At 36.7% G+C, this 13257-nt stretch overlaps 1 protein-coding gene across 2 annotated transcripts; it reads left to right on the top strand.

Moving 5' to 3' along the window:
- The first annotated feature begins 299 nt into the window (after positions 1 to 299).
- On the top strand, positions 300 to 13254 carry LOC110791570 (glycerol-3-phosphate acyltransferase, chloroplastic-like). Of its 2 annotated transcripts, none has more exons than NM_001426419.1 (13): positions 300 to 955; positions 3691 to 3788; positions 4900 to 4986; positions 5217 to 5314; positions 8283 to 8340; positions 9111 to 9212; positions 9315 to 9376; positions 9465 to 9575; positions 10204 to 10282; positions 11027 to 11146; positions 11236 to 11349; positions 11577 to 11744; positions 12335 to 12714. In NM_001426419.1, the coding sequence occupies exons 1-12, from the start codon at positions 604 to 606 to the stop codon at positions 11712 to 11714; spliced, it is 1419 nt and encodes a 472-aa protein (NP_001413348.1). In that variant the 5' UTR covers positions 300 to 603; the 3' UTR covers positions 11715 to 11744; positions 12335 to 12714. The 2 variants fall into 2 exon arrangements, with proteins under 2 accessions (NP_001413348.1, XP_021852023.1); XM_021996331.2 differs by lacking the exon at positions 12335 to 12714 and adding an exon at positions 12716 to 13254 and having other exon boundaries at positions 360 to 955.
- Positions 13255 to 13257: the final 3 nt, after the last annotated feature.

The following is a 13257-nucleotide window of genomic DNA, read 5'->3' as shown; positions in this document are numbered from 1 at the left end:
TAACATTATAAATATTATTTAACCTAGGAACACCATCATTCAATAAATTGAGCATATAGGATAGGTCAATACACGAATCACTATTTTAAAATTACACCAATATGCACTATTGCAGTTTAATGATTCGATTTACTCATCTACTCAACCTTTAATCAAGCGGAACTCGATTTTTCTGGTCCAATTAATAAACATTTTTTTATATTCATTATTATTATTATTCAAGAAAAAATAGGCATTTTTTTTTTGTTTTTGTTTGTTAAGGAAAAATAGGCATCTCACATTCTCACACACCGGTCAAAGAAAGGAAAAACGAGAATACCAGAAAGAAACGTGATATCCGATTATCCGGTAGCCCAAAAGCCGTCACCGCCTAATCCCCTGCAACTTTGCAATTGCGCCCTTTTATGCGGTTTATCACTTCACTATTCAGTTAGTACTATTCCCTCATTTTTCTCTCTCCTATTTTTTGTTTTCACCTTTTTTAGCAACTCACAAATCAAATAACCACCAATCAACTTCTTCTTCTCCAATCTTCAACCCATCTCTCATCCGCCATTTCCATTCTCTCTCTCTCTCTCTCTCTCTCTCCTCATACCAGAAAATATGTTAGTCTTATCTTCCTCTGCTCCACCCGTTCTCGAGGTGTGCAAAGATAGGGTTTCTTCTTCGTTTTCTACTTCCTCGTCGTCTTCTTCGTCGGCGTTTTCTGCGGTGGTGTTTCGTCGGAGTTTTTTCACTCGGTTTAACTCGTCTCTAATATGCTGCTGCTCTTCCAAGCTCAAATTAATGGCGGACACTGCTCTTCCGTCCTCGTCTTCTTCGACGTCTGCTTCTGCTTCTTATTCTGCTGCTGCGAAGTCTGTTGAAGAGGAGAATCACGAGATTCCTGTTAAGAAAGAAGATGACAATCAACTTCTTCGTTCTCGCACTTATCGTAACGTTCGTTCTGCAGAAGGTTTTCTCTCTCTCTCTCTCTTTTCTCATTTTTTATTTTATTTTATTATGGAGTACTACATTGTCTTTAGTTTCATAATTATGCTGAATGCCTGAAATGTAGATGTATATTTGATTCGTAATCTGAGCATCTTTCATTGTTTTTCCTCTAATCAATTTATGTAGGAATTATCCGCTTATTTTTTTTATTTGATTTTGAAAATTTTGCGACAGAACAATTGATTTGTATCCATTTTCATGTTTCATCGCTTATGAAATAATCGGCGGCAAGTATATGTGGCAGTTTCTTGAATTCTTTTTCCGGTTTTTTACTACTATGCTGAAATGTGGATTTCTGCTCGACTGATAGCTGAACATTCGGTTTCATGAATTTTTGTTTTATTTTATCAATTATTTAGTTCTCTGCTTGTTTTAATTATCTGATTTTTGGTTGATGTACTTTAATGATTAGACAATATATAACAATATGGAATTTGAGAGAGAGCAGTCCCTTGTTGGTCATCTTTCTTAGAATGAAAGGTTTTTTAGTGACTGCTTACTGTTTGAGTCATGTGTGTTGTGATTCCTCCTTAAGCGCGTAAAAGATTTTGTGTATTTTCTTTAATTCATAAGTTTCTCGATTGTTGTCTATGGAATATGATTTAGAGTAGGTTCTTACATCCTAGGATAGTTCAGAAACAATGTCATATATTCTAATAACAATGTACTTTAGGTTTCCTAATGAAATGTAAAAAGATGAGTGTCATACTTCAAACATCCTTAGTTTGACTTGATTCTTTAAGTTGTGATATTTTTCAGAAGTGAGCGACCGTTGATTAGGAAGTATGAGTAAATTGAAAATTAGCTAGAGTGAGTTTGTGTAGGCAATTGCTGATAAATTCTTGTAATTTCACCTGTGACATATTGGCACCAAATAAGCGGAGAAAGGAAAAGATTGCCCTATATATGGCTATATACACTTTCTTAAAACATGCCTCTGTTTACTCCATGTTTTAGCTGGCTGCAGTGTAGCTTTGTGGTTAACTACACATCTACTACTACCTTGCACAGTGAGATTTTTCTTCCTTTATTTTAAAACCTATATCCAATTCAATAATGAACAGGGTCAGAAAAGTTGAATAGGTGTTTAATGGAACACTGTGTTTTGAGGGTGAGATGTCTTCTGTTGTCAGACTTGTCACATACAAGTTGTGAAAAAGTTGATTATCTAACTTTGAATCACAATTTTGGACAAGGAATCCTAGGTATGGGATGGATAACCTAGGACTTTGCATTTTGTTTTTCTTTAGGGTTCATGATGGTATAAAATAGTTTTAACAGTGAAAGGGAATTGGTGCATTAGCGTTACAGAATATACGATATTCTCTATCAGTAACAAATTAACTAACAAAACAATTATAAGGGAAAAGTTTCTTCTGGTATTGCTTTTAAGCTTTCCTCTTTGAGGATGTTGTATAGTTAGAGTGTTGGACCGGTGCAGTTGGAGCGACACTTAATTTTATGATATTGTGGTAGAAAATGAATTGATACATCCCTTACGTGCCTCCCCTCCCCGTTGATAGGTAGGTATTAGAGAGTGATATTAAAAGGATATTAACGGCGTGAAAACCATGTACAGATGGAGACTCCCTCTTGTTGTCTTGTTAATGTAATAGTTTATTACCTTAATTAGGTGGATAGTTCCTTTATGCCCTTAACGTTTTCTGCAGAAGCTAGATGGGTGAATAAGGCTTGCAACTTTGCATTCAAATGTATTTAGCCTTGACTTAGAATATTTGAGTATATGAGGAGTCACTGGGAGTTTTTCTAAGATCTCTTCTCTGATTATTTACTTATTGGGAATTGCATAGAATCGTGTACTAGAGTGCCGGAGGAATTCTCTATTTCACCAGCAGAGAGACTGTTCTTTACCTTGAAGTGAATTTAAGAGAAATAAGATTATAGATCTTAGCAAGACATCAATTTAGTACTGGCTATGTGGACATGGTAATTCAAATCTTTGCTGAATCAGATGTTGCATGTACTATAATATGCTGTTTCTGCTTTGGAGCAATATAATATGTTCTAGAAAGTATAATTTATCACTTACGCTATGCCTTGCGGCTTGCACTACGCTTGCAAACAGCAGGTCAACCAAATAAAAAGTATATGAAGTTATGGAAAGTTGTTGCAGCATTTTGTCTATAGCTTAACCTTGTGAAAATTCGTATTACAATAAAGCATACATCTATCTACGAAAGATAAATTTGAATTCTTCCCTTGCCCAGCTGTATAGTGAAGCAGCTTTTTACTTGTTCAGGAATGAAATCGTTTTTTCCTGGGATAATTAAAGATTACCGTTTATACACTGCGTATCTTGTGACACTGCTCTTTCTTATTCTGTTGTTCTTCCGGATATCTGTATAATTTTCCTTTTGTTTTCTTTCATGCTTGACAACCCTATGCAGTCAACCATGCTTGCTCTGTAATATGTAGTCGCTGTATCAATGCTACAGTTGAAGGGTTATTATTTTTGCTGAGTCAAGTGCTTGATCATTGTAAAGTCGCTGCAACTGTTCTATGTATTGACACATTAGTTTTGTTTACCATCTTGTATGGTTAGGTTGCAGCTAGACATTTTTCTTTGAGTATGAGAAAGAACATTCTTGCAATCTTCGATGCCCTTTCTATTTCAATAGTCTTATCTGCATACCTACATTCTGATTTCTTCCGTGAATTGATTTGTATTCTTTGCAGAGCTGATATCTGAAATAAAAAGGGAATCAGAAATTGGAAGGTTACCTAAAAGTGTTGCTTATGCTATGGAGGGACTTTTTCACTACTATCGCAATGCAGTAAGTTACATTATTGACCTATTCGTATCCTGGAATATTTCTGTCTGTACTTTGTAGTCTTTTCGAAAAATGGTTATTTTCTTCACACAAATGGGAAAATCCCATTGTTATGGTATTCTTTAATCCTTTTGGCTGTGAGCTCTGCATCACCCTTTTCCCATCATTCATCAGATAACATAAATACAGTTGCATGAAGTTTGACTCCTGGGATTGCATTTCGTTGTTTTCAATGTGTTTGACGAGTCCTAGAATACAAATGTTCTTCTCTTCTGTTACTTCCTCGCATATTTCTGGCAGACTTCAGTTTCCTTATCCATGCTATATTGCTATTTCACGACTAACCTAACTTAGTTTTCTGTTTCTCAACTTTGAAGTTGAAGTGCAAGTTTGTTTGAAATATAAGTAAAACGAGTTTTCCTTTTATTTTCTAACTTATTTGATTTTTCCTTTTGTTACTTTTTACCTGTTAGAGAAAGTTCTGCAGTTGGAGCTGCATGCCGTTTCTTGATTCTATGGATAGATAGATATGTGATTGTCTGAGGGCATGGTAATCTAGCCTTTTATATTGCTTTATCGAGGGAAGGGAATTGAAATATTAATCAAATTGCTGTTGAGACACAGATTGGATGTTGCCACAACAAGCTCTTCTGGTTTTATAATGGACAAGACTCAAGAAACATTAAATACAATTCACCTTTTCCTTAAATTGTAAAAAATTGAATATTGCAGAATAATTAAGCGTACATGGAGATAAAATGGCTCATTAACAGCCTGATATTCTTATTTGTCATGTGTTAGCTTACACTTGTTGCTAAGTATTTCATAACTGGATTAGCTAATTTAAGGGGCATTGAAAGCAGCCTCTCTGTTACCGCACGTGTTAGGTTGCGTATATCCGACCCCCTTGCCTTGCCCGACCAAAGATGGGAGATTTTATAGGGGCATTGGGGTAATGCGTTCTTTCTTTTAGAGGCAGAATAAACCTGTTGGATGAACTAAAGAAACTTTTGGATATCCTGCTTACGATTCTGATGATAGAGACTGTTATCCTGTTGCATGAGTGTTTTTTCTAGTGGTGATTGTGACATCTTTCAACTGATTGACTTTTCAGGTCCTTTCAAGTGGAATTTCTCATGCTGATGAAATAGTGTTGTCAAACATGAGTGTTATGCTTGATTTTGTTTTGTTGGATATTGAGGTATTTTTTGGTCAAATTTATTGTGCTCGTCGATATGTCTTATTCGTTTTACTACATTTCCACTTATGGTTGGTAGATGTTGGTTTGTTTTTTTATAGTCGTTCCAATTCTTCAAAATGGTTAATTGAATAAAAAGCTATAGAAAAAAAAAAAGCTACAGAACATTTTAATTATACGATGGGATTTATGCACCACTTAGCTACTTATGCGGTCTTAATAATATCTTACAGGACCCTTTTGTATTTCCACCGTTTCACAAAGCTATTCGAGAGCCTGCTGACTATTATTCCTTTGGTCAAGATTACATTCGGCCATTGGTAGATTTTGGGTGAGTCCAACCTCCTGTTTTGCTTCATGGTATCATAGTTTGTAGTAGTTTTTGACTTGTGACTTGAATTCTTGGGCTTTAATGAGCTGTATTTATTTCTGGTCGGTCTTATCTGAGAATCAATCGCCATAGAAGGACATTCGAAAAAGAATAGGGTGAAAATAATTATCAAGGGAAAAGGTGAAGCTTGATGTTCAGGAATTTAGCTAGCTGCTTATTCCTCTTTCTAGGACACAGCAACAAAAGCAACAAGAAATTCCTTAGAAAAAATCTTGTTGGCTGTAATTTTATGTTCAGTCCAAGTTTATTTAGTGTCCAAAAGAAGATGGTTTTAGCATTGTTTCTTGGATAGGATCTACATCTGGCCTGTCTTGCTTTCGTAGAATTGCCCAAGTGGTCATACTTTTGAGGTTTTCTCTTTGGTTCACTTTGACTTGTCTTGGCCATATTGATCACACAGGAGAGTTTATGCTTTTGGTTTTCTAATTTATTGGAACAAATGATGCACTTTGCTGTGCGAGAGTCTTCGTATCTAAACACATGCAATGACTGAGGTTTGTCTTCATAATTGTTGAAGTTAGAGTAAACTGACCTAGGTTAGGCAGACTCTGATCATCATAGCAGCTTGTCTCCGAAATATCTATTGCTGGCCTTCCACATAGGCAGTGTTTGCTAATTTGCAATTATCACAACAGTTGTCCTCCAGGCCCCAAGTGGCTATTTTCATCCGTTTTAGGCTTTTCAGCACATAAACTCTAGCCATTGAGTGGGAAAAATATTTACCTACATATTTTATTTTTATTATTTAATAAACAAATTGCCAGGTAAAATGTTTTCCATCCCATTTTATGGATAGAGGAGATAGGAGGCATGTTGAATGGTAGATTCCGGAAATTCCCTCACTCTTAATTAATCCAACATTCCAACCTGGTGTAACCGTGCAATTTATTATGTTGAGCTTCTGCTATACTTTTGAGTTCTGAATCCTGATCTGTTCAATAGAAGGTCTTCCTTAATAAAGCAACAAGACAGTTGAAAAGCATGTTCCCATTTTAAATATTTGATTAATCAAGGAAGTATAAAAGTACATGGTTAGCTTCACTGTTGTCAGTTTTCATGTTGACTGTGGTTTCACTTTTTTCTACTCCCTCCGTATTTTATTAAATTATGCACTTTCCTAAAGAGGCCGTAATTTATTAAATGGTGGACTTTCCATTTTTGATATGCTCTTACATTTTAATAATATATCTCTCTCCTCTCATGATCCCCACTCTCACCTATTTTATTTATTTTTTCTTACCTTTTACATTCTTTGAATAATTCAACATCCCCATTAACTTTTATTACCATTGTTTTTATATCTTATTTTAATAAAATCAACTTACCCTCCTAAACTATGTGCCGGTCAAACTGCACAATTTAATAAAATACCGAGGGACTATCTCCCAAGTTCATTGCTTATGAATATGAGCAAGAACATTTGTTAATGTATAGCACTGGAGGAACTTACAGGCTATTTTTAATTCTCACATCTTGAATAAACCGTGTTTAACTGAAAGTACCATATTGACCATAATTTGGGTTGTAGACCTTTCAGTTGTGGTTGAAGAAACTGTCATTGTGTTGCTTAAGCAGCACCTAGCAGTAGTCACATGACACATCCATAGTTCTATGTCCTAATGTGAATGGACTTATTTGAAAATTTGACCTTGTTATAATATTTAAGTTATACGCGTATTTTGTTTAGTGTATGTAAAAATATACCTCAAGACTCCTCGCTTTCATTTTGCCTTGAGATAGGAGTTTTGACCAAATCAGAAACCCCCCTTACGTTGCTCATATGATTTCACCCTTTACCTCCTAGGCTCCTACTCCACTCCCTCCCCAACCCATCTCTCTCCTTGCTGTTTGTTGCCTTCATCTTTCTCCAACAGCCAGATTGCACAGGTTACTAATTCACCATTACCATTACCAGGGCTACCAAAGCTAAGATCTAGGTTCATCTTCATGGGAAAAGGAAATTGGGTGGCAGTGTTTTCTGTGAGGATTCAGTTCCTTTTTTTGGCTGAAGTAGACTAGTAAATAGGTAATTGGTGCGCTTATGAGTTTCGGTATTCGTAGTGATCATATTTTCGAGCGGGGGGAGGGGGGGGGGGGGGGGAGGGGAAGAGGATTATCAGGGAGGGAACTTCGGGGTTCCATTTAGCAAAAGTGGAAAAAGGAATCGAAAAAAGAGTGAACCAGACACTAACTAAGGACAAGGAAAAGGGTTTCCTTTCAGTAGACTAACCCCAATGATTAAACGAATTGCGAATTTCCATTTACATCACATGCAATAAGGTTGGTAGGTCTAGGCGTCTAACTTCTTTAGCAATTAGCAGTGGTGCCTGTGAAGTTTAATGGGCGACACTATCACACAACAGCCATTGGATGTTGCAGCATGATTCTATTTACCACACCCAAGGGTGTCAAATCGGGTCATCGGTCGGTCACGGGTCGGTTATAATCGGTTCGGGTATAATCAGATAATGTAGTTGTCCGCGGTCATTATCATTATGCGGATTGAACGTATGATTTTTTTTTCCGGGTCACTTAGGTTTTTGTCAGAAATTGGTTGGATCGGGTCAGTTTTGACAGCCCTAACTCCACACCATTGAATGACCTATTTGATACAGAAATAACATGGCTTATACTTTTGTAGGATTTTTTTTTGTAGTGTTTGGCATACTTTCAGGTGCTGTTCTAGTCTGGATATTGTTTTGGAAGAAAACATAGCTTATACTTTTGTAGGAAATTCTTTTGTAGTGTTTGGCATACTATCAGGTGCTGTTCTAGTCGGTTTGATTCTCTGGGGGACATATTTGTTAAATTACTCAGCATAAGCATATCAAACTCTGGGATTTTAGGGCAAACCAAGGGTTATGTTGCCATCTTTTTGATCCTATAAATGTCATTGTTTTCATTTCAGAAATTCATATGTTGGTAACATCGCCATTTTCCAAGAAATGGAGGAGAAGCTTAAGCAGGTATCCATTCTTATGTTTTCACTTCTGCTTTCAAACATGGACTCAATAGAATATTCTGTTCTCTTTGGCAATCTCCTGGTGCAACATATATTCTCAAAGACCTGGACATATTATCAACATATTCTTTCTAATTGAGTGACAGTAATGCGTTATTGTCTTATTGATTGTCTAATTGATACTTCTGAAAGACCTGGAGTCTAAAAAGAATCTAAGTTGTGTATCTTCTAATGGCATTTAGTTATTTTTGAGCCAGTTTTACACTGTTAGACAGTGGGGATCCATTACGAAGGGTTTTGTTTCAACTAATTTCAGTCTTTTTCAAGCCCCGTCTGAGTGATATAGGCAGTAGATTGAAAGAATATGTTCAAATTATATGGCTACTGCTTGTTGAGGAACATTTTTTTGGATGGGTCTGAAAGGAATATATTAAGTGAAAGGATGAAGTAATGTGCTTCTTTTTATTAGTCAAGAATAATTATGTAGACATTTGATACCAGATTTTATTGTAGGAGACCCTTGGCAATATTGACATTCTCAACATACTTATAAACAAGATTGTGTATGTGCCCTGATAACGGAGAGATGTACTTTTACCTTCTAGTTTCATGTCTTTCAAAAAAAACGTTTTTTCATATAAAGGAGAGAAAGGAGGTCCGATTAACTACCTTTGTGCTTGCTGCATCTTCTACCAGCAACTTGTGCATTTGATAGATCCTGGGTAAAGGTTCCCCATTATGTTGCAACTTTAATATCCTGATTATAACGTACAGGGTGACAACATCATCTTAATGTCCAACCATCAAAGTGAAGCAGATCCCGCAGTGATTGCATTACTTCTGGAGAAGACAAATTCACTAATCGCAGAAAACTTGGTGACGTCAATCTGCTATTTGTCAATTGTGTAATTTGCACCATTTGTTGTGCTTTAATTTTTTAAAGCTTACATGGAAAAGGTGTAACTTTATGTGCTGCAGATCTACATAGCAGGTGATCGAGTTATAACAGATCCTCTTTGCAAGCCCTTTAGCATGGGAAGGTGATCTGATATGCTCTCATCTCTGAGTTTGTGGTTTTAATGATGAGTTGTCACTGTCTCAATGGTTTTCTATTTTGTTCCGACTCAGGAATCTTCTTTGTGTTTACTCTAAGAAGCACATGTATGATGATCCCGAGCTTGTTGATGTAAAGAAAAGAGCAAATACAAGGAGTTTGAAAGAGTTGGTCTTACTTTTAAGGTAGTTACGTTATTTTGGATTCCGCTTCATTGTTTGTGAAACTAGAATTGTTTTCCGTCTTCGTTTGATAACTGGATGTAGCTTTAAATTGAGCACTAGTCTTCGTCTTTTGCTTTTCAAAGTCTAGAATAGTTTTTGGTTGTGAAGGGAATACAAACTCCTATCCCACGTTCTGTATGTTTCCTTTTTTTCCTTGTTAAGGTTTCTTAATTTGTTTATAAGCCCAGGGACTTTTTTCTATGGTGAGGCAAATACGGTGAGATAAACTCGAGAAACTTGATTCCTCAACTATATGAAAATGTTTTATTCATGGGTCTGTTATCTGTTACCCTATTAGCACTTTGTATGTAAATAGAAAGGTCTTTGAACTTAAATTCCAGGTATATGATTGGAAGTCCGTAGAATGTTTGAACTTATATTGGAGCCCACGTGACAGGATTTTCATATGAAAGTGTGTGTTTGCCGACCTCTGTGTTTGTGACTGGGGATTCTTTTTTTTTGTTGTTTAATAGTGGTGGTGGCTTCCAATTCCCATGTTAGTCTTTTCTAGTAGTTCTGTTTTAAAAGATTCTTCTCCTTTCTTTTTCTCTTGCTGGATCTTCTAAATATGGGTTATCTATTTTTCCAGAGGTGGTTCAAAAATAATCTGGATTGCACCCAGTGGTGGAAGAGATCGTCCAGATGCTGTCACTGGTGAATGGTACCCGGTAAGTTTTTGTCCGTAACATTTGACAGCAAAATTTAAGACCTGTTGCCTTTTCTTCCGACATCTGCACTAGTGCACTTCTCATAATAACTTGTGCTGATTGCTATATCCTTGTTACTTGTATTATGGGAGATGTAATGCACTTCAAGATCAGTGCTGGGTTCGAGCCGGGCCGAAGCTTAAAAATCAGCCCATGTCTCGGGCCGTGCCAAAATCCGGGCCGGTTTTTCATGCCCAAATCTGTTATTTCGGGCCTAAAACATCGGGCCATTCAGGCCATGCCAAATTTATAACTAAAAATGTAGCTTTTACGTTCCCAAACCCGCCAAATTTTTTAAAATTCTGGGCCGTGCTGGGCCTGGAAATCGGGCCTAAAACCTGCCCAAACCCGCCAAATTTTGGGCCGGGGTCATGTTGATCAGGTCTAGGTTCTTGGATTTCTTTTCTGTGACCTTTGACTTGATTTCATTGTAAATTACCGTCTCAATTGGGTCTTTTTCCGGACATCTCTCTGCCCATTTTTCATGTAGGAGACATTATGTGTAGGTCATGTTTCTATTGCTTTCTGCAGTCATAGTTGATGATTTTGTTGCTATGATTTTCTTTCTGTGTGTTTGTATTCTATAGTCCCATTGTGCAAGTGAATCAATTACCTTTTTGGCCTTTTCTCTTTCTTGCATTTCTTTCCTGGGATTTTACTACATTGCCATTAATATTTAATATGATACTGATGGATAAACATCAGGGAACTTTTGATTTCGCTGCATTGGATAATATGAGAAGGCTTGTGGAACATGCTGGTAGACCTGGGCATATTTATCCATTAGCATTATTGTGCTATGACATTATGCCCCCTCCAGCACAGGTAACTTCCTACTGTTTTCTTTTAAGTAGCCTGTTTGATTGTGAATTTCTGTTTATTCAAGAACTCGCCCTTTCCCCTTCCCTGTGCAGGTTGAAAAGGAAATTGGGGAGAAAAGAGTAATGTCCTTTCACGGAGTTGGGGTATCTGTGGAACCAGAGATTAACTACAATGATGTTTCTCTTGGTTGCAAAAATGATGAAGAGGTTTGGTTATAGTTCAAAACTCTCTTGCACTAAATTAGCTCACATAAGAATATAAAGAGCGCATGGCAATCAATTGTATATGGTTTGCAAATAATCATGAAAGGATATTAAAATAATAAATAATTGAGTATATCTTTAATAAATATCTAATAAACTGTAGTATCACTATCTAAACGCAAATTGTTACATACACTCGATTTGTGATTCTTTTGGTGATTTTATTGCAGGCTAAGTCAGTTTATGGACAAGCGTTGTACAATTCTGTGAATGAACAATATAATGTCCTCAAAGCTGCTATACATGGAAAACAAGGCTCAGGTGCATCAACGCCGACTACTTCTCTGTCACAACCTTGGGCCAGTTGACATTAGTGTGCCCTTTTGCTTTCTTTTAAGGTAATGCCCAATCTTAGCTGGAGTTTTGAGGGGCTGAGGTTTTTCCTTCCTTCCTTCTGTTCTAGAGCTGATCAACATGAGACGACCGGCCCGACCCGAAAAATACCGGGGTTTGGGCAGAATATGTAGGCCCGATTTTCAGGCCCTGCCTGAACTTTAAAAAAAAGTTGGCGGGTTATGGGCAATGTAAAATTACGCTTTTAGTTATAAATTTGAGCGGCCCGAAAGCGCGCTATTTTTGGCCCAAAATACAGGGGTTTAGGCACACAAAACTGGCCTGAAGTTTGGCCCGGCCCGACTAATGGGATGATTTTTAAGGTCATGACCCGACTGAACCTGGCCCGATACAAAAGGTTTTTCTTAGAGATACTCCGTGCTTACTCCCTTTGTCCCTTGAAAAATGCAAAATCGGAAATTCACCCGGGGGCTATTTTTTGTACCATCTGATCAGTTTTAGAGCTCAAATGAAAATCACCTCTAACTCTATAAAGGCTATATGATACTATCAGTCTATCAGAGTATCAAGTGTATTTCGTCTGTACTATTACAATCTGTTTCACTGTTAATAAAACAGCTAATTGCGATTGCAGGTTGATATTTGCATACTTGTAGTCTTGTAGAGAACTCGATCATAGCTTACCGGGTTGCTGTCCTGTCATTTTTACACACACCTTCAAGTGAACAATTTTGAGTGCTCTATTGCTTGTTGAGGTAGCATGGGAAAATTCTTTTTTTTGGGGGGAGGAGATTGTAGCTATCTGATGTATTAAATTCCAATTTTTGCTAGGTTCTATTTTCTGAGATTTTGGTCTTTACAGGAAGAGGTTTAAGGGCTCTCTAGTGCTCATTGTATAGCTTTGTTCTTCCTTTTTACATGTATATTTCCAGATCGTTAATTGTCACTTTACTGAATTTTGATTTCAATTTTGTCTTTGGCTTTCATATGTAAATTTTAATGCGGGTTTATGCAGCTACAGTTTGTGATTAGAACGCGGAAGCCAATTAATGCGTGTCTATATTCCGACTTTCCAAGGAAGCAGAATAGCTGACGTTCAATTTTTAATAATAATTACAAGGAGCACGTATGAAGACCTTTTGAATCTTGTTAGATTTGTCCGATTCCAAGAATTAATAATCTTATACTTTCGTATAAATGTCGACATTACATACCCCTTGTGAAATACGTAAATTGATATGAAAATCAAAAATAACAGGAAAGGTAAATAATGCACAATATTTTTGGGGTTTCAATAATTGAGAATGTGATATGGATTCGTATGGATTTGGGATTTGTCATAAACTCATTGATTGGAACCATAATTCGTGTACAGATTGCGAAAGACTCTACTTGGAAAGATGCAAAAATATCGAAAATCATGTATTGTTCGATCAAGTACAACTCAAAGTACGTACGTGGAGTACGAGTTGTACTTTAGGATGCAGAATAGTGATTGTTCTAATTGTAACAATTATGTCTTTTCTTTACATATCTATGCGTGGTTTAAATATCTAT

Source organism: Spinacia oleracea, chromosome 6, assembly GCF_020520425.1.
Source record: "Spinacia oleracea cultivar Varoflay chromosome 6, BTI_SOV_V1, whole genome shotgun sequence".
Classification (NCBI taxonomy): domain Eukaryota; kingdom Viridiplantae; phylum Streptophyta; class Magnoliopsida; order Caryophyllales; family Amaranthaceae; genus Spinacia; species Spinacia oleracea.
Note: the sequence above shows the minus strand (reverse complement) of the source record. Positions and strands in the feature narration are given on the sequence as shown.

Excerpts from the sequence above, each read along its gene's own strand:
- LOC110791570 (XM_021996331.2), top strand. The coding sequence starts at position 604 with ATGTTAGTCTTATCTTCCTCTGCTCCACCCGTTCTCGAGGTGTGCAAA. Across the intron at positions 956-3,690 it reads TAACGTTCGTTCTGCAGAAG|AGCTGATATCTGAAATAAAA; the intron begins GTTTTCTCTCTC and ends TATTCTTTGCAG. Across the intron at positions 3,789-4,899 it reads TTCACTACTATCGCAATGCA|GTCCTTTCAAGTGGAATTTC; the intron begins GTAAGTTACATT and ends TTGACTTTTCAG.